Raw genomic sequence first — 21,407 nt, forward strand, 5'->3', positions numbered from 1 at the left:
ATAAGCCTCACACCTTAGGTGCTCATTTTCAAATTTGAAGTGTTTTTTTTGTTTGTTCCCCACTCTGGCTCCAAGGAGTGTGTGTGGGCTACACTTTAACACTTGCAAGTTCCAATTTCCATATTCCAAGTAATTATAAATGTATCAATAAAAAGAAAATAAAAATAAAAAACCTAAGGGGAAGACATACCATGAAATGTGAAACACAATGCCACATGCCTTGTCTTAGCATCCATTCTTTGTACTTCTTTTTTCTGACTAATAAAAGTTGAAAGCAACCAACAGCCTGTCCTTATTATATCTCCTTATTATATCTTATTTTATCTCCTTACTATACATTCCGGAAAGAACCCCTATATTTGGAAATAAAAGATATTTAAATTATTAAAATATTTAGTTGAACTTGTTAAACAGAGCACATCAATCCAGACCCTTTTTGAATTTCATTGCTCTTGTTCTCTCTCTGTCCTCCCCTAGTTTCAAAGTTCAACTTTTTAATACATTATCCATACTCCTGTCTGCACAAATTCACAATTTCATCTTCTTTAGTGTTTAACAAGGTATGGTTTGTGTGGATTCCTTCTTAATAACATGCAATCCTCTCTTTTTCTTTTCTGTCTTTTTAATTTTATTTTTTAAAAATACAAAATCTTGTTCCTTAATTTGACTCTCCAGTGTTGGTGGTGAAGGGAAGAAGTAAGCATCCTCCTGCTGCAGTTGTCAGCAAGTAGTTCCTTCCTTCTTTCATTGAGTATTTATTTTTTTGTAAAATACATATATATTTTAACATTTAGTTGCTTTACTATGTGCAGTTGGTAAACTTCTCAATTGTAACTTCCTGTTTACTTGGAACTACTACAGCTTGTTTGCAAGGTAGTTAGTCATTTATTATGTATATGTAACCCCCTATGGTGCTGGTTTCTTCTCTCTCTCCCCCCTAAATACGGACAAACAAATCTTTAATGTGTTTGTATAGTAAGTGCTTATTTTCTGGCTGTCTTGTTTTTGTCATAATTTCCTCCTCTATCAGTTGTCACTTTGAAAATCTTGTTGAATTGAAGTTCGGATGCTGCCCACTAATCATATAGAGATATACTTTCTATTATAGAGTTAAGTTTGGTTCACCTTCTTTTTTATGAGTGTCTAGTCTAATGTTTCTCCCTGCTTAATTTTCTCTTGTTTTTCATGCAATTGAGAACCATCTTGGTGTCATATACAGAAGGGTGACCAAACAAAGATAAGAGGAGCTTTTTGAGGAACCAGAGCTGCAAAAGTTGAAGTTTTTTGTTATGGACTGGAATTTGAAAGCACCTTCTTGGGATTTAACTGCAGTGGATCAGGCAACCTTGCCCAACATAGAAACAATGGATGAGTCAAGCAGATTTGGTGTTTATAGAACGAAAGGAGAATTTTCATTTGATTTGAAGCTTGGCCAGGTGGGAAATTCTGGCACCGAATCAGTGTTAACCAAGTCCAAAGATGGTGCTGGAGTCTCCAAAATAACATCATCATCTTCAGGTTCATCTAAGAGAGCTCGAGCCATTAACAACGGGAACCAGACAGTGTCATGCCTTGTGGATGGATGTCATTCAGATCTTAGTAATTGTAGGGATTATCATAGGCGCCATAAGGTCTGTGAACTCCATTCCAAGACTGCGCAGGTCACAATTGGTGGCCACAACCAAAGGTTCTGCCAACAGTGTAGCAGGTACGTGTATCATATGTATATATACATATATGTGTGTGTGTGTTGGCTTGTGTTATATTTTGCTATGAAATTTCTTATTTGCGTTCTAGATTGCTTATGATTTTTCCTCTTAATTGTTGCATTTTTTTTCTCTTCTTCTTTTTTCTTTGTATTGTACATTGTACATAATAGACATCTAAGTTATGTGCATCAATATCCAATATTCATGTTAACTTCCCAAGTACTTTAGCCAGTTACTTTCTTTTGCTTTCTGCTATTGATAGCATTTTTCATTTTGAGAGGCAGAAGCTCAATCCTTAACAAGAAATGAATCCTAATAGACGAAACCTTATACTAACTTGAAAATTCTGCCTCCCCTGCTAAGATACATGAATATCTGGATAGTTTCCATGTGGAGCTGTAACTTGTGCAGAAAAGCACTTGTTGATGATTAATTTAGTTAACAATGTCTATGATTCTAATTTAAGAGACCACCCTTTCTTGTGTCCTTGAAGTCCTATAGCTTTGAACCCTCTTACCAGTAGATTCTGCAATATGGAAAAATACTGAATCTTTCCTTTCTGCAGGTTCCATTCACTAGAGGAATTTGATGAAGGAAAAAGAAGCTGCAGGAAACGCTTAGATGGGCACAACCGACGGAGAAGAAAGCCCCAGCCAGAACCTCTCACGCGATCTGGTAGTTTTTTGTCCAATTACCAAGGTTAGCTTCAAGTTCTAACTACATTATCTGAGTGGACCCATATGTGCCTAGATTTGGAGCAGACAATGGCTGAGGATCCCCACATATGTACATAAATCTTAAAAGAGTAAGAAATAACACAATTACATAAAAGCTCTTAGCTACCTGAGTGCGCTGCCACCGTCCCCGATTTGGTCCATTGATGTCCACTCTCATGACAATCCAGTGGCCACTAAAATATCATGTCAGTACACACACACACACAAACACACAATAACAAAAGGCTTTTGCTTTTGAGATAGGGCAAGCTAGACTGTCATTTTAAGTAGTTATCTATTGCTGAAATATCATATCTTGTGTGAGTGACGTCTCACATGGTTTGGACATTTCTTGACAACACACACACAGCAATTCTTGGTTAGGCACTGCCACATATGGTTGGACCGTAATTTTGCACATGTTAAATAATAATTTGAGTGACTAAGAGATGACGTGATATCATAGTTATTAAAACCGGATGAGACCTGCAACTATGCCAACACCTTTGTGATAATATATAATGCACCAATTATAATATTTATTACAATCTAATGTATATATATTTAATTTCACCGGTTCAAGTCATAATCCACTGGTTGAACCAATAACCTATTAACCAAGTACTCCGATCAAGTGAATTACCCATCCGGGTTTGATAACACTGGTTGGTATAGTGTACCTAAACAAACCAAGACCATGCCCACACACTTGAAATATAACACAGCAGAGTCAATGTCTAACTTTACAAGTACTTTTTTTTTTCAGGTAGCCAATTGCTACCCTTTTCAAGTTCACATGTGTACCCTTCCACTGCTGTGGTGAATCCTGCATGGGGTGGAGGAGTTGTCACTTCGTGTGCAGATGTTAGGCTTCAATGCCACAACCAACACCAACAAGTGCATTTGGTTGAAAAACAAGACCTTTTTCTTGGATCTTCTCAAACCAGCTATAACGAAGGGAAGCAAGTGGCATTCATACAAGGTGACCATAACCAAAATACACATGTTCCACCAGCTACTTCCTTGAGCCAAACTTTTTTCAGGACAAGCCCTTTTTCAGAAAGTGGAGGGCTGAGATGCAAAATGTTTTGTGATAGCATAACAAGTTCGGTCCATGACTCCTCCTCTTGTGCTCTCTCTCTTCTGTCATCACCACAGACGCACAATCCTGGAAATGGATTAAACCAAATGGTGAACACACACTCATCCCTTATGCAACCTTTAGGCCTGAGCCTGCATGATAACAACTTGGGGTCCGTGGACCCAGTTTTGGGTCCCAATGGGAGTGACCACCATTGTTCCTCAATGTATAATATTGGTTCTAATGGATCGCAGGGGAATGAAGCCCCTCTACTCTTTCCCTTTCAATGGGAATAGAGGATTTTATCATAAGGACTCACCCTTTAGTTGTTGAATTCTTTCCCTTGTACTGTTTAAATTATCAATTTATCTTTAATGAAGGCCATGGACTATCCCATAAGAAAAACAGTGTGAATTTTTTCGTATATCATAAGTGATGGGGTTGTTACCAAGATCCTCTGTTTGCAGCCAGCACCAAATAAATAAAGGAAAAAATATCTATTTTTTTTTTAAAAATATAATCATATGTCATTTTAGATCTTAATCGTTGATTTTCGTCAATCAACGGTTATAATTTATTGAATCAAAATTATTAATTAATTAATAATCAGTTTGGCATATTAAATTTGACTTAATAAATTATAACCGTTGATGAATAAAAATCAACCGTTAGAATTTAAAATGACATATGATTATATCGTTCAAAATGATAGATATTTTTTCCATAAATAAATACCGAAAAAGAGGATTCTATTTCATTTCATTCGGATAGTCAAACGGGCAACCTATTTAATTTATCAAAATAAATAATTATTATTATTTTTTTTACGAAATACATCTTTGATCCTATTTGACATACAGAGGTTTTTTTCTTTTAATGTTTTGTTTTCTTATTTTAAGTATCTGACCTGTTGCTTTATTTGAAATGATTAATCATTACATTTTTTTCAATTAAAATTAATTAATCTACACTTATTTTATAACAAAATTACGTGACTTTAAAATGTTTATTATATCAAAAAATAATTAAGAGCGAGTCTTATGTTATACTGTTAAGTCAGACTTAAATCGTCGTTACTCTTGTTTATCTTGTTTGTTCTTACTTTAAAGAAAAAAGTAAGATGAATATTTTTTTTTGGAAACAAAGGGAAGAGAAAAAACAAAACCAAAAACTACAGCCTACAAAGGCGAGGGATAACTGTCTTGCATCGAGTGAAATTAATTTTTTTACCTTTCGTGTTTATTGATTAGCTCTAGACTGTAGCAATTCCGGTGTAACACATTAGATTGTGATTTTTTTTGGGATAAACTAGATTGAAAAGGTTTTTTTTTTTTTTTTTTTTTTATATATGAGATTAATTCCAAGTAGAGTCTTAGTCAAAATTAAAGCTCTTCACCTTCTTCTAAAAATATATTTGGTGAGAAGCCAAACCAAATTTTCTCCCTATTCTATTTAGCCTATATTGCCAAGTGAGCTACATTCATTGGGTTTAAAAGATTTTACGCATTAGATATAATGCAAGTTAAATGATGTGAAATTTAATATCGTTCTTGTTTTGCATCTATAAGTTAGAGGAATGAATTTTAGTTGTGACTAAATAATTTTGTATTCCTCTTTGTTTACTGATAAACCTCTAGTTTATCTTGTTTTTATAGGTTAAATTAATATAAATTATCAAATTGAACAAGTAAAAAACTAGGGTTTTAACATAAAATCATGAACATTATCTGATTATGAATTAAATAAATTATATTTGCTATTTTGAAGGGATTTGATGTCAAATGGAGTCAATGTGAAGATATGATAGATGAAGATCAAAACAAGAAGATTTGAAGATCTTATCAAGAAAATCAAGTTATTGAAGAGGAGACGTGAGCCCCCATTTCGAAGCTAAAGCCTCCTAAATACACAAATAGCCTCTGCCTCTGGGCGCTTAAGCCCCCAACTCAAGGCTTAAGCGCGAGCCAAGAAGAAAGTTCAGACTCGAAGAGCGCGCTTAAGCGCGCTTCAGCAAGCTTAAGCTTGAACGTTAATTCTGATTCGTAAATGAGGAAGCTTAAGCGCAAATGAGCAAGCTTAAGCGCCCCGAAAGACCCAACTTAAGCCCACTTAAAGTCTCCACCTAGGGCACGAATTCTTTACCCTTAAAAATATATTTTGGGGTCAGAATTAAAAAGTTTTACACATTCAAGAAGAGTTCTTGGTACTCAGAGGCAGAGGGAGAGCGAAGAAATTCATCAGTTCATGTTCGTGAGCGGTGGAGACGGATCAAAATCAAGCTTGCACCGGAGATATTGAAGATTCACCAATCATCTATGGAGTTTGGGAGAGCTTTTATATTTTTTTTCATTCTTGATATTTCTCTGTCCGGCTAGATTCTTTAGTAGTTAGGGTTAGATGGAATTTAATTTCGTTATTATGCTTTGAACAATTCGTTATGTTAATTTTCCTTTCTGTCATGAATGAAATTATCTATTTTTAATGCTTTATATAAGCTTGAATCTTATATATTGATCTTAGGTGAATGCATGACAATATGAATGTTGGGGTTTGATCCTTATCTGATAATTTCATCGTGCGCTTTATGATTCTAGGATAGACATAGAGTTTGCGTAATCTTTATGGTTCTTGAACTTAATGCTTACCTTCTTGGGGAATAACCGGGGAACTAGGTTCTTGCAAGATTGTAAAGGTTTAGGGTAACAAGGGATTGAGCCCTAATTACATAAGAAAGAATTGATTAGATTGATATTAAGGACGATTAACGTAAAGAAGGAATTCAAACGTAATAGAGAGATTGAAGGAAATCGAAACCCTAGCTACGTTCTTTTATATTAGTTAAATCAAATCTTTAAATTCTTGTTTTTAATTCTTGCGATTAATTAGTTTTAATATTTAAATTTCAATTCAAATCTTGTTTCAAATACAATTTCGCTTGTCTAACTTAAGTTGCAATAGTGAATTAGTGCTTGAGTATAATCCTCGTGGGAACGATATCTTATTCAATCATTATATTATTTGTACGATCGGTGCACTTGCCGTGAGTTCTAACATTTACATACGACAAGATTGTGTTTTTTTGTTGTTGTTGAGATATTCCTCTTTGTTTACCAATCGGTTCATCGCTTCATGACTAGTCCGATTCAGGGCGAATCTTGGTATTAAGGTTTTAAATTTCTTCCAAAAATAATACTAGGAAGAATCGAACACATATGCTCTCACTCCCACCTGCTCATTTATGTGGTGCTAACTGAAGTATCATCATTTAATACGACAAGATTGTGTTAACTCTCGTGGAAAACTCTAAATGGAAGAAATTGGCACAACTTACATTGTTATATATAAATTTTGGATAAATTTTCACATGCATAGTTCATGTGAGAAAGTTTAGTAAGAGAGGATCTATTCGCAAACCAATTCTTTCAGCCTACAGATTTATCATTTCTTTATAACCAAAAAAAATAAATATAAAATTTGTATCATTTCTCCCTTTTATAACTGAAATCTAGAACAGATGCATAAGTGCTGTTCATAATTAAGCTAGCTAGAATTTTTAAGCAGACATTATTTGCAATTTACAGGATAAATGATAACATTATTCCTACAACATGAAACTGAATAGATGCATATTTGCCCAGACTTAATTTTTAGGGATTAACTACCAAAAAAAAATTTAGGAATCTTTTTCTAAACGGTCTCTCAATAATGATTTCATTCAAAACTATTTTAAAATAAATTAATTTAAACATATACGAAGTAACGGAAAATAACAAACACTCAAAGTGTATGTCAAGCGGAAATTGATATTGACACGGCTCAATCATATCAAAGGACCCAACCAATGGGAGATTTGGTTTGATTGAGCCGTCCCAACATCACCACTTATTCCCTTAATAAAAATGTTGGATCCGGATCCTCTAATGTGAAAATTCACATGACCATGTCATGTGAGGAATCATAATCATATAAAGGTAGATCAATGGTAAAAAAAGAGAAGAGAGAAAAAATGATAAAATAGGTAGTTATGAAATCATAACCGTTGATTTAGCTTTGTATGATTGTGATCTTCTCACATGACCATATCATATTTTTTTGACACATCAGAGGATCCATTTCCAAAAATGTTACTATAAACATAGCAATCACTACCTTTGTATACGAAGAAATTAGGCTTTGTTTCTGGGCGATGCTATGCTCCAGCAACGAACCAAAATAAGGGTTGTATTGAAGGCCTCTGGCATTATGGAAGAATAACCTTTATAGTGTCTCACTGTCTAAGAGAAGAGAGCAGGTGGAATATATAGAGGAAAGTTTGAATTAAATTAAAATGGTTGAGACGTCAAAAGACTCAAAACCAATCAATTATTATATAAATTTCCCATTACTTCCTATAACTACATTGTGGTTGATGATTATATCAAGCCCACAAAGGTGAAGTTTCCTTCCTTGCTGGTTTTCCAATCGAATTTGTTTTAAATAGTGCTTACAACATTTTGCCGACTAATTGTTATTATTCATAGCGATCTCTTCTTCTACTAGAAAAGGGAATAATAATTAGTCTAATTATTTGAGGATTAATTACGTTTTCATGCATAGTTTTTTTTTTTTTATATAGGTTGATTTATGAGAAATTAAAGGGATAAGGTTATTCTTATCTTGCCTATATTTTACAATTCAAGTGGCCATTTTTAACATTGATATATAATTTATACAACTTTAGGTCCATGTCCTAATCCTTCACTAATTGGGAATTCCCCAGCTCACTTAATATATGAAAGTGGATTCATATATAGCATTTTATATCCCAAAATGATCCACTGCTACCATTGAAATAGTATTTAATTTAATTACACCAACAACTAACGGAAACAGAAATAAAAAATGGCGATAATTGGCAGCTAGTAGCATCAAATGTACCTCCTATGAAGATTTTCTGCCGAAAATGAGCCAATAATGTTGCTTTTCTTAACGGTGGAGTTATCGTAGTGGACCTCTAAATACCTTCAACTATCACAAAGATAAAATCACTAAGATGTGTTTGACAACAAATCCTGCATTAAGAATTAAGCTAACTTTCAAGGCATCTTTGACTATCTAAGTGGGGGAGTCCTCTTGAGTCTTGCCATTGGCCCGGCGGAACCACCATTTAATTGTGAAGTCTACAGTGTGATCTTAGTAACCTTCCTTCTAACTTCTAAGTTCGGACTATACAACAGTGCAGGTGGGCTCTATTTGAGTTGCCATAATATACAATGGTGTACAATTATAAATGCAAGGGCTACGAAATATACATTGTGTTATGAAATGAAGAGGGAGAGATGAGGAAAAAAACTTGTTACAAGACAAAGTCAAAGAGAAGGAAGAGATAAAACAAAGAAGTAGCGCAGAATTCTTATTCTCATTCTATCAACCCTTTTCCAATACAAACATTATGTATAAAAAGAATTGAAAAAAAAGCAAACGCAACTTTCCCATGCAAACGGGTGGTATTCTCAAGTGGTGATTTGCTCTCAATTGTACACACAATGTCACTTTCCCATGCAAATTAAAATCCTGGGCAAATATTTTCAAAACCCCTACCAAACACAGCTTTCTTTGAATCTCATATACACTTTCCCAAGCAACAAATCAAAACTCTCCTATCAAACGCCCCTTAATGCGAACCGTCACATAATTCAAAATTCAAATCATGCATAAATTTGTATTCACAACACATTGTTCTTTATTGTCTCATTTTTTCTCAATAACTTGGGTTGGCCTTTCTAGGATTTTAATTATCACGTATAGGAAGTCTATGTGGGACAGTGTATATTAACATTGATTGTATATGTAAGTTTAAGGCAGTGCTCCAAATAGTCAGCCTCCATTCAATTAATGTGGATCATTCAAATTGAGAGTAGAGAGATTTGAAACGACAGCCAATTAGATCGTCTGTTACAATGCATATATTTGTTCTGGGACTTTTCTTTCAGTAAGACCCTGTCAATATTAGAATCTTTTAGTAGGGAGCAAAAAACCAATGCATCTTATCTGTTAACATATTACTCCGGTCAATTACATAGGATATGATGTTTTAAGCCAACACTTTCAGCAAGTAATACAAAGAAAACACAAAGCTTGCTCTGTGTTTAGATTCTTATTTCCTTACAAGCAAAAACTCCAACTCACAGATACATTGAAGCATAACAACAAAGAGCATCAAATAGAAATACCCAAAGACTTCTTGAACTTCTCAACCTCCAGATATACTGTGGAATATGGAAGGTAGTGCTCATCGTAATATGCTCTGCTCACATTACGTATGTCAACTGCGAGTTTTGGGATTTCTGTCATTTCTTCATTGGTCAAAGTCCTCACATACTTGGCCGGATTTCCTGCCCAAAGTTCACCAGATGGAATTCGCCTTCCAGGCGGAACAACTGACCCAGCTTCAAGGATTGAGTGGGTCTCCACCAATGAACCTTCCATGAGGATGGAATGCTGCCCAATAATGCACTCTGGCTCTATAGTGCAGGACCTCAACAGGCTGTATGCCCCAATTGTCACATACCTCTCTATAAAAGTCTCAGCCGGAAGGCCTGTTCCACAGAAAGCATACACAATAAATAAGCAATACATTCATAAATCATAAGCATAGCCCATATGCATTGCTCAAGGATCTCAAATTGAAATTGGAAACTGCAATGCAAATAAACTCTCCTTAACAGTAAACAACTGCAAAGATGCTGATCACTAACTCCACTTAACACTAAACAGCTCAATAATGAATAGTACACTGATATTTTTTATAAAGCAAGTGAAATAAATAATTTTCCAGAAGAAACTCAGCCCAAACAGTATGACAAATTGGAAGAGGGACACAAGAAGTGTCATATGAGACCATCACATACAAGTGTAACAGACCAATAATAGTGGCAGAATTAAAATAACTTAATAATATTTTGGGACACAAAACCCACTACAAAGTGCTCCAAGTTCCAGGCAGAAAAGAATAACATAAATGACTAGAACATAACTATAAAGAATCAATTCAACCCAAAAACTTAAGTTTAGAAGTGAAGGCCCATCAATGATTTTTATATTATATCCCTCTAACACACCCCCTCACGCAAGAGCCCTTTGGACTTAAAGGGTGGATATTGCATAGTCTTATTTTTTTTTATTCTACCCTGTGCTCATTTAATTCCACTAGAAAGTGGAAGGTGATGAGGATTGAACTTGTGACCCCATGATCACTAACCATGTAAAGCAACCATCTCACCTAAAAGCTTAAGCTTATAAGTGAAGGTTCATAAATGATTTTTATATAATATCTCTCTCTGATAGTAACATTGCTCAAAGCAAATTTACATTTCTCAGACAACACAAAAATACACGTCTGTTAGTTTAGCTTGTTAACTTGTGACTAAAAGGTTTGGGTTCATGAATTCGCATAATACTACCCATGTCATCTAAAGATTATGGATTTATGGCCATTGCAAAATAAAGCAATCAGCTCAATCAAGGATCTCCATCATACTCCACACCCAACTCCTCTCTCTCTCTCTCTAAAAACAGAGTTAATAATGAAAATGAAATTGATATGCGATTGAAGGTGATCCCAAAAAAAACTGGAAGCATGGCGGCTTTGAAAGCAAGGGAATGGAAAGAATAAGGTGTATGATTCTGTGACATAGATTCTATTACAATTAGTGAAATAATTTACCAGAGACCATTATAATAGCATCAACTAGTCCATTCAACGAGGATGTATCAATGAGAGAGAGGATATGCTTAATAAAGGGAATCATGAGATTGTAAATATGACTTATTTACAGGATCAGCAACACAAAAAAATAAAAACAAAAACAAAAACTTCAAAAAATCTAAACAATTAAAACCTAAATTTTGTACTTCAAATAGCAAAAGTAAATAGATGAACAATTTAAGAATATGATAGATATTACACTCTTAAAGGATACTAAAAATATTAAATCAGGCTCATGACATTTAAGAAAATTCATATTTATCAATGCAGAGGTCAACCAGTAAGTTAAGGACTTAAGGCCAAGCAAAGGAAAGTTGTGTTGAGAGAGAGAACAGAAACACAAAATGCAGTTATCTCCTTTTTTTTCTTTTGTCAACAATTTGATTTAAGAAACTAATTAAGTACCCAACTCTAAGGTATTTGAAAACTGATAATTTAACAAATGAACCAATGTCAACTGGTTTTATCTTCCCCTGTTGCATTCGGACAATAGTAGTGGCAAGACTAAGAAACAAACCGGCTTTTCTTCTCTTATTTATGTTTCAGAAGAGGCAATATTAAGCATATTTATAAGTCAAAAGGCTCAAATGACACCGGCTTTTCTGAAATATGAATTTTAGGAATTTCATACCAACTAATACTAGATTCTATGACAAAACAAAAAAAACGAATAAATCCACAATTTCCAACTCAGATACAAATTTCCCTCTTTTTGAAGTCACAATGCTCAGTAACCAACAATTGCAACAGAATAGCAAATCATAAAAAGAGCGAAAAACCTAACCTGTGGGAGAAGACCAAGCAGCGTGAAGAACACAGCGTTCCTGAACATTGGAGCAGAAGCCGATGGTGATCTTGTTGAGATCGCCGCGGAGGACGGAACCTGACCAGACGGAGGCTGTATCCCAGACGGTGACTTGGCCGGCGAGAACCACGTTGGGTGCCACGTAAGCGTCGACGGCCACTTTGGGGAGCCACTGCCCCAACGGAATTATCTTCCTCTGCCCTCTGTAGTCCCACTTCACCCGATCCGGCGAAGGAGTTATCGATTCCGCTGCCTCCGTCGCAAAAGCACGTTCCGACGCCAGTAGCTGAGGCTGCACGTGCTGCTTTGCTATTGCGTGTGCGCTTCTTAGGGCTCTCTTGGAGAAGCGAGCTAGATTCGCCATGAGAGAGAGAGAGAGAGAGAGAGAGAGAGAGAGCGAGCTCTGAAAAATGAATGAGTGAGGCTGAGGGAGAGAGAGATTGAGAGAGGGAGAGAGAGAGATAGCAAGTAAACGCTAGTGGGCTTACAAAGAGAAATCGGGTTTTGAAAAAGCTTAATTAATGGCCCAGATCGATAAAGCCCCTTGCATTTTGAAATTTTAATCCAGCCCAATTTATTAAGCAACTTTAAAAAAACAAACTACAAATATTTTCGAATTTTAAATTATTATTCAATTCTTGCTTGAATTAGGTATGAAGCAACTGAATTTTAGATCTGTTTAATTTATATTTTAGTAAAATTGATTTTAAAAGAACTATAGTTAAAAATATTTTTAAAAAAGTAATGTTAAGATATTTAATTTTGTGTTTGACAATAATGTTTTTAAAATTAATTTTATCAGGATAATAAAGTATAGTAAATTTGAAAATTTTAAAGGGAAAAATATTTCCGCAGTTAATGTAGAGAAGTTATCTGCATTTATTCCAAAAACGACGTCGTTTTGGTATTGAAATCTTAAAAAATTATAAATATAAAGACTATTATAACTCTAAAATAAATTAAAATTACAAAAATATCATGATTTTCATTTCAAAACGACGTCATATTGACTTGCTGCAGATAACTTATCTACAATAACTGCAGAAAAAGCAAACCCAATTTTAAAATAGCCATTGAAGCTTACCACTTGTTTTGGTACACCAAGACGAAGCTACATACTAGTAATGATGTATATGTACTCCATAACTCGCATCCCGTTAATAAATGGTTAGTTGATTACTATTTTTATATAAGATAAAATCTTATATTAAAGGACATTACGTCAAATTTTTATTGGTTTGCTTTACTTAACAATTTGTGAATTTGATTTATTTTTAAAATGGCTCTTCTTCTTTTTTCTGTTAATGTTAAAAAATCTTTAAATACACTGGGTTTCACTTTAATTTCTCAACACATATCCATGTACACTTCAAGATAGCCCTTGATTCTATTATAATTATGGGATTATATTTTCTTACGTAACAGGAGATATGTAATATGTTATTTCATGTTGCACTCACGATTTTGTGTGAGTTCCATTGCACGGAAAAAAAGAAAAATATATTAAAATAGGACCTATATCTTTTTAAATGTGTAAAAAAAATTATTATCTCATGTGACATTAGAATAATATTTTCCGGTAACTATATAATCTAATTGCACTCTCCCCCATAATCCGAATTTACTTGACCTTTGCAAGTACTAACATCACCACAGCAACCGCACTGAACACATTGGAACTAAGCTCAGATTCATATCATTCCATGAGAATTACATCGGAACATATTACTTTTAGTTAATAAAATATTTTCTGTTGAAAATATATAATAAACTTCTAAATATTATAAAACTAATACAATAAATATTTAACAACTTATATGATAACAACTTTTTAGGAGGAAAAAACGAGAACATATTTATTTTTAATTTAATTAAAGGATTATACTACGGGTCCTTACTTGCACAAGTTGGGAATTGTCCTATTCAGTGAATAACCTTTTTTAAATATTTGAAACACAATAATAAACGTTATATATATATATATATATATATATATATATATATATATATATATATATATATATATGATAAGTTATTCTACCTACTCTTATTTTATCTACCTTTGTCTACTTCTTTTAATACCGTTCGATTACAATCTCATCCAACGGTCGATATTTGTGACATAAAAACTTTTTTTTTTCTCATTCTTTCTCCTCATTTTTTTCCGCACTCTTTCTCTCTCCTCACCTTTCTCTCTTCCTTTGCGACCAGCATAAACTTAGATTTTTGCTCAGCATATGATGATGTCTCTACCTCACTTTTCCAAGTATCCTTAATCTTCTCAGCCCAATCACTCATTAGAATGACAATTTTATGTCATTGAAAATCACAAATCCCCTGTACAAAAAATAAAAATAAAAAACCTAACTAAAAATAAAAATCACAGATCCCATTTATTGAGATGTTGTAGTCTTAAGGTGCACTTGCTCTTCTTTTTTCTCGCAATTTTCGTTTCTGTTTGGCTCCTTAGAAAACTCACGAAAATCGATTCAATTATTTTAGAGTTTTTCAACTAATTCAATTAAAGCGTTAATAATCCATATACGCAATAAAGTTTAAGGATGTGTGGCTTCTCATCCATCATTTTATGTTCGTCAATTAATTTGGAGGAGGACTACAAAGACAGAAAATTTCTTTTTACCGAAATTTTCAAATTCGAATCTAGCTGAAACACACAATTAAAAAAATCATATACAAATTAATTTTATGTCTCTCTCAGATACACGAAATAATATTTCAAACCTTATTTCTTATAGCTCTGTGTCGTTCACCTGACATGGATGATGAAGAATGCGCTAAGAACAGCCTTGTAAATAAGGCGTTAATATCTTATCTTTAACAATTTTATTAGCAATTAATTCTTGAGCCCATATATTCATGTGAAATTCCCATAATTTTTTTCGTTCCAAACATGCTTTGATTTTTGGGAAATCGAGTTGTGGACAATGAGGATTTTGAGGTTTTGGAGAAAATGAGATTTTTTAATTGATACTTATGATGGTATGTATTAGATATTAGGTACAAGGGTATCATTGAAATCCTAAACTACCCTTATACCTAATATATAATAATGTGTTTTTTGTTTTTATTGAGTATATGTTTTTCGTTTCGAAGGAACTAATCTTTGTCACTGGAACTTTTGGTCTTGGTTGCGAGGGAGAGATAAAAGGGGAGGAGAGAGAAAAAGTGCGGAGAAAATGAGGAAAAAGTATGGAAAAAAAAATTGTTTTTATATCACAAATATCGATATGAGATTGTAATTGAATGATATTAAAATGGGTAAACAAAAGTAGACAAAATAAGAGTAGGTAGAATAATCTATCTCATATATATATATGGGTCAGGATCATTTTACACCAGTGTAAGTTACACTCTTAATCTTGTCCGTTGATCCCACTTATATCTAAGGGCTCTAATTTTTTAGTAATATGAGCTATTAGATACAAGTAGATCAATGATCAAGATTGAATATAAGACTTTTAACTCTTACACCGGTGTAAGAATATATATATATATATATATATATATATATATATATATATATATATATATATATATATGTGGGGAGGAATTCGTATAGGCATTACGGCATTAGGCTTCTAGCCGACTGCGATATACTTTTTCCCTTAATTTAAATTACATCATCATTTTAACCAACATACCCTTATTTACTCATTTTAAAAACATTAATTTTAGAGATTTTATTTTCCTTTTCTATTATAAATCGACACTAATTGTAATTGAATTGGCAGAAAAAATAAGTAAACTTTATGTGATCAATGTAAATTTGGACTTCTTGCACCTTAATTGAAGTTTGAGCAAACATCCGTTCAATTGTGACATCGCTGCCTCTCGTGATATTTAGAGCAATATAAAAAACTTAGGCATTCGAAAACCATACTTAATCCATTGAAGATCGTTAAGAAATGGGAGATAAAATTTCAATTTAAATCTGTGTTTTTATAATTATATAATTTTTTTTAATCAAAATAATTTCATCAAAATATTAAGCACTTTTACATTTTTACAATTTTTTTATATTTTATAATTTTTTATTCTCTTTCAATTTTAGATAAAATACCGATTTTAACTAGCCTGGTTAAGACAAATATTTTTAAATTTTAATTTTTTGTGTGTAAGATTTGTTCTCGAGAAATTGTTTTCTTCAACGTAGGAGATAATGATCTCACGTCGCCTGTAATTTTTTTTTTTTTCTTTAACTCGTGAGCTCCCATCTTTTTGTTAATGTAAGAAAAAAAGAGATATATTTTTCTTACGTTATAAGAATAAAATTACTTTGTAGAAATAAAATTATAAATAAAATTATAAGTGGACCGAGGAGAAAGAAAAAATAGTGGGAAAACTCAACTTTTTTTTGTGTCTGTAGAAAAGTGAAAACATACCCAAAAAAAATATGTAAAACCGCGGAAGAGAGTGAAATATTGCAACAGACTATAGCCTAACAGCACTAATTTAAGTTTGTTTTTAGTGGACCACATTACTACAGGTGCTTGAGGTTTACTTGCTTGCTTTTTCTTTTTAACAACCACGTGCCCAATACTGGAAAAAGATTGGCAAAGTGATGAATTTAATAACGCCAACATTGCAAATAATGTTCACAAACCCACCGTCACAAAGCAACAAGACAATGATTCATATAGCACGAAAACAATATCTTCCTTATCCTTTTTAAATTTAATTTTAAATTTTTTTGGGGGGTGAGGATTGGGGAAGCATCAAGCACAGTACCAAAATGAGGAATATTCCAGAGCTCTAGCTAGCCCAGCCCACATATAGATACAATACAATACACACTTACAAGGTAATGTAAAAACTAAAAGGGAGATAAAAACATAAGCAAAAGAAAATCTATTGAGATCCACCTCCCATTTGAGATTGAGAAAAAAAGAGAGTAGAAAGTTACCCAGTGTAGATGTGAACGCCAATGGCAACGAGGAAGATAGTGATGAGGCCAAAGTAGATGATGGCATGAACAAGAATGGAAGCTCCACTAGTTTGCATATTCCCAAACTCAGCCACCCTTCCCCTTCCTGGTATCTGAAACAACAACCCTGGACTCAACAGCACAAACAGTACCACCGCTACCACCACCGGACCCCAATCCGCCATCTCTTCTTTCCAAGCTTTTTTTCTTTTTTTTAGAGGCACGACACAGGAACACAAAGGGTAAAGGAGATCCTAAGATCAGAAATGGAGCGGTTTTGAGAAAGATCTAGGACTTTAGGAGTAGAAGAGAGAGAGAGACTCCACGTTTGTTTTGAGGTTGGGTGGGGACACAAATAGACAAAACAACCCGGTTGGATGCAAACGGACGCTTCGAGTTAGTGAGATCCGCTAAACGTGTCAGCTTATTTTTTTAATGTGATTTCAACGGCTCTGATAGCTCTCCTCTTTCACCGTTGGGATGGGGTATTATAAATTGATTACCAAATTTTCGTAGATTTTTTTTGAAGTAAAATTACACTCTTATGTTATACGAGATTTATCTCTTCTTTTCTCTTACATTCACAAAGAGTGTCTTTTTCTTTTTTCTTTTTTCTTTTTTTAAAATTGATGGATCTTATTTTAATTATCTCACGATATAAAATAATTTTTCTTATAACTCGTATTAAGTAAGAGAAGTAAAGTCCTTTTTTGAAATTGGCAACTTTTTTATTTTATTTTTTCCTTATCGAAAACAGTCCCTGAGGTCGGTTTGGCAGTTTCTTCGTTTTTGTTTTTTGGGCAATCGATTGGCATTCCAAGTTACAACCAAATTTTTTGGGCCGGGGTTTGCAAATAAAGGCAAAGAGATTATAGTCATAGGAATACGCGGAGAAATTTCTCAATTCTTATGATATTTTACATAATTTCCGGAATAATAAAAAACTTGAACCCAAAATAATTAAACAAAAATTATTGATTCAGATCTTACATTCTCTTACTCTCTTTCCATACTTTTTTTTTTCTTTTTATAAGTGGATACTTTTACATTTACTAGACTATATGTATTTCTTTCTTTTTTGGTAAATAGACTATGTATTTCAGAAATATGCCGGTACCATCCTTTTTTCTTTTTTTGAAAAATTAAGCCACGTCAAAAAAATTAATTTAATGTATAAAAAAAGGGAAAAAAGTTTCCGATGTTACTTTAGATAACTTTATCTAATGTTCATCGAATCGACGTCGTTTTGAGGTTGAAAAATTAAAAAATTGGAGTGATAAAGACTATTATAACCCTGAAATAAATTAAAATTACAAAAATACCATGATTTCCGTCCCAAAACGACGTCGTTTTGATGAACATTAGATAAAGTTATCTAAAGTAACATCAGAAAAAACAAACCCATACAAAAAATACCCTCAATAATATAAAATTTGATAGAAGCATATATATATATATATATATATATATATGAGATTAGTATTTATATTTATCTTTTTTAAAAATATATAGAATTATGTCATTTTACTCCAAATTTAAATTTAAATATGTAGCCTACAAGTCCCTTAATGACCAAAGCATATTTTAATTGAACTTCGGGCACCGATTAGTTCTTATAAATATTGGAATTCATCATTATGAAATCTCAAAATGTACATTGAAGCTTCCACCATTTTTTCAAGGTGACAAGTTGGAAAATTGATACAATACCAAATTGAAAGAAGCTATAAAATAATAGAAAGAATAACTAATTCATCAACTACAAAATCGAGTCAAAACAAAAAATGGTTAGAAAGAGAGTCTAAGCTCATTTATCCACGTGTTCGTTCACTTTCACTTTATCCACATGTGCATACACTTTATTCTTACCATAGTTATCGGCTATAGCCACGTCAGCTTCAGCTTCTTCAATATATTCATTGCATTAGGGTATATTAACACCCACAATTGGGACTATGTATGTTCAAGAGTCCCAACTTGGAGACAACATTTTAAAATGCAGTGCGAACAAAGGTTTAGTAAACAGGTCTGCAATTTGCACTGGGGAAAGAATTGGCAATAAGTTAATCAACTTCTAAACCGTTTTCTCACGAACAACATGGCAGTCCAACTTCGTTCATGGAATGTTGGATTATGCGCAAGATATATCATTGAGGCATTATCCCAATACATGGATATGGTTTGGCAAAGGAAAATAGAGATCATTGAGAAGATAAGAGAGCCATTGAAGCTCACATTAAAGATTGGCCAAAGCTCAATATTTAGCTTCACAAGACGACCGAGAAACTGTTGTTTGCTTTTTAGATTTCCATTATATGAGAGCTGATCCAAGGAAGACACAATGTCCAGTGATGGAGTGGCGTGTGTCCGGGCAATAAGCCCAATCTGAATCAGAGAACCTCGATAGTTTTATATTATTATTGGAAGAAAAGAATAGTCTAGTGCCAGAGAACTTTTGATGTAGCGAAGGACCCGAAATGCAGCAGATTGGTGTAATCTTGTGAATAGATTCAAATGTAGATCGAATGTGAGTGATGTTGTTTGTGGCTCCTGTATCTAAGAATAGTTGGATTGAATTTTTACCGGTAATAAGAGAGTTTTCATGAGAGTTTCATCAAAACATAGTATGTGCTATATTAGTGGTATGTGTAGATTTGGATTACTGCATATGGGCCATAAACTCCTTATATTTCTCCTTCGGAACAGATACCTATGAGCTTAGTGTATCATCACATTCTGCACAGACAACATTAGTGTATTCAATTTGAACTGCATTGCTAATATTTTGATAGTTTTTGGATCGGTAGCCTTGAGAAAAACCATGCTTAAAATAACAAGTGTCAACAATATGGTTCATTTTCTTACAGTGAGTGCAGTATTTGTTACCTGCACTTTGTCCTCGTCCACCATTGGATCTTCCTCTCCCTTTGTATGAAAAACTATGGCCACATGAATTCTCTGAGGAACTTGCAAAAACATTTGTTTTGTTCACCTTTCCACTATGTACATCTACTTGTAATTGTCTTTCTTGTTGCAGGACCAATTAGAAAGTTCTCTTTATGTTCGGAAGAGGAGACATGAGCAATATCTGGGAACGAACTTGAGCAAAATGCTCATTAAGGCCTCTTAGAAACCTTATAACCTGATATGTATCTCTGTGTTCGTGCATTCGAACCAGGCTTCCATAGGTGCAAGGTGAAAGTGGCCTGAGATTGTTTAGATCGTCCCAAAGTGCCTTCAAATTTGTAAAGTAATCAGATACTGATTTGTCTTATATATATCTTCTTACAAATCTGAAATACAAAATGTATCAGATTGAGACAATCGATCTTGTAAGTCACTCCATACATCATAAGCCTTGTCGATCCAAGTAATGGATTCAATAATGTATTTGTGAAGCCAAGAGAGTAACATTGTGTTATATATCTCCCAAGTAGCATATCTTGCTTCATCTTCTAGAGGGGCAGTGATGGTGCCATTGACAAACATCAATTTGTTCTTCGAGATCAAGGCTCTTTTCATTGCCTGTGACCATGCATGATAATTCTTTCCATTCATCGATGGAGAAACAAGAACTAGTTTGGGCTCATTAAGGTGGAGATAATAAGGATCCGAGAGCTGATTCTGCTATGCCATGACTATCAAGAAAACAAAGAAAAAGATTGATTGAATCAAAGAGGAAGAAAGAACATTTGCGAAAAAATGGTAGATGGCCCGTAGCTTTCAAAGCTCTGATACCATCTTAGAAATCTTGGAATTCGTCATTATGAAATCTCGAAATGTACATTGAAGCTTCCACCATTTATATCAAGGTGACAAGTTAGAAAACCGATACAATACCAAAGTGAAAAGAAGCTACAGAATAACTATTTGATAAACTGCAAAACTGACTCAAAGCAGAAAATGGTTAGAAAGAGAGGCTAAGCTACTTTGTCTACGTGTTCGTTCACTTTCACTTTATCCACGTGTGCATATGATATTCCTCCAGCATATATATGATTTTAAGGCAGAAAGATAAAGAATATTGCTCAATCTTGGATACAAAGGGCTGTAATTGTTGTTAAATGGATAAATCTCAATCAGATCTCTTGTCACTGATTTTCTACTAATTTTGTAGGAAAAGGGACTAGAAAGAAGTCCAACTGGAAGCTACCAGGCTGAAGCCCCACGCTATTAGCGCAGAACCCGCGCTAGTAGTGCCAGAAGCAGCTTTCCATCCAGAGTCACCACGCTACTAGCGTGGAAGCCGCGCTAGCAGCGCCAACCATTTATAACACCCACGCTAGTAGCGTGAACCTCCGATATGCTAAACAGAACTCCCACGCTATTAGCGCGAAACTGGCGCTAGTAGTGCGTGAGGTGCGTGACAATACTTAAAAATATGTCAGGCTGTATTAGAATGAA

At 33.9% G+C, this 21,407-nt stretch overlaps 3 protein-coding genes across 3 annotated transcripts; 1 reads left to right on the top strand and 2 right to left on the bottom strand.

Annotated features, from left to right (window-relative positions):
* The first annotated feature begins 1,289 nt into the window (after positions 1–1,289).
* On the top strand, positions 1,290–3,802 carry LOC133316090 (squamosa promoter-binding-like protein 13A). The gene is made up of 3 exons (XM_061517788.1): positions 1,290–1,708; positions 2,275–2,408; positions 3,192–3,802. The coding sequence occupies exons 1-3, from the start codon at positions 1,290–1,292 to the stop codon at positions 3,800–3,802; spliced, it is 1,164 nt and encodes a 387-aa protein (XP_061373772.1).
* Positions 3,803–9,483: 5,681 nt separating this feature from the next.
* On the bottom strand, positions 9,484–12,496 carry LOC133316062 (gamma carbonic anhydrase-like 2, mitochondrial). Its single transcript, XM_061517761.1, has 2 exons — positions 12,038–12,496; positions 9,484–10,084 (listed from the first exon to the last, which is right to left on the bottom strand). The coding sequence occupies exons 1-2, from the start codon at positions 12,420–12,422 to the stop codon at positions 9,705–9,707; spliced, it is 765 nt and encodes a 254-aa protein (XP_061373745.1). The 5' UTR covers positions 12,423–12,496; the 3' UTR covers positions 9,484–9,704.
* Positions 12,497–16,666: 4,170 nt separating this feature from the next.
* Positions 16,667–17,385, bottom strand: LOC133316076 (uncharacterized). Its single transcript, XM_061517775.1, has one exon. It carries the CDS (start codon positions 17,186–17,188, stop codon positions 16,979–16,981), a length of 210 nt encoding a protein of 69 aa, XP_061373759.1. The 5' UTR covers positions 17,189–17,385; the 3' UTR covers positions 16,667–16,978.
* Between the last annotated feature and the right edge of the window lie 4,022 nt (positions 17,386–21,407).

Source organism: Gastrolobium bilobum, unplaced genomic scaffold, assembly GCF_033153095.1.
Source record: "Gastrolobium bilobum isolate Gb01-03AN ecotype WA unplaced genomic scaffold, APGP_CSIRO_Gbil_v1 utg7104, whole genome shotgun sequence".
In the NCBI taxonomy this organism is placed as follows: domain Eukaryota; kingdom Viridiplantae; phylum Streptophyta; class Magnoliopsida; order Fabales; family Fabaceae; genus Gastrolobium; species Gastrolobium bilobum.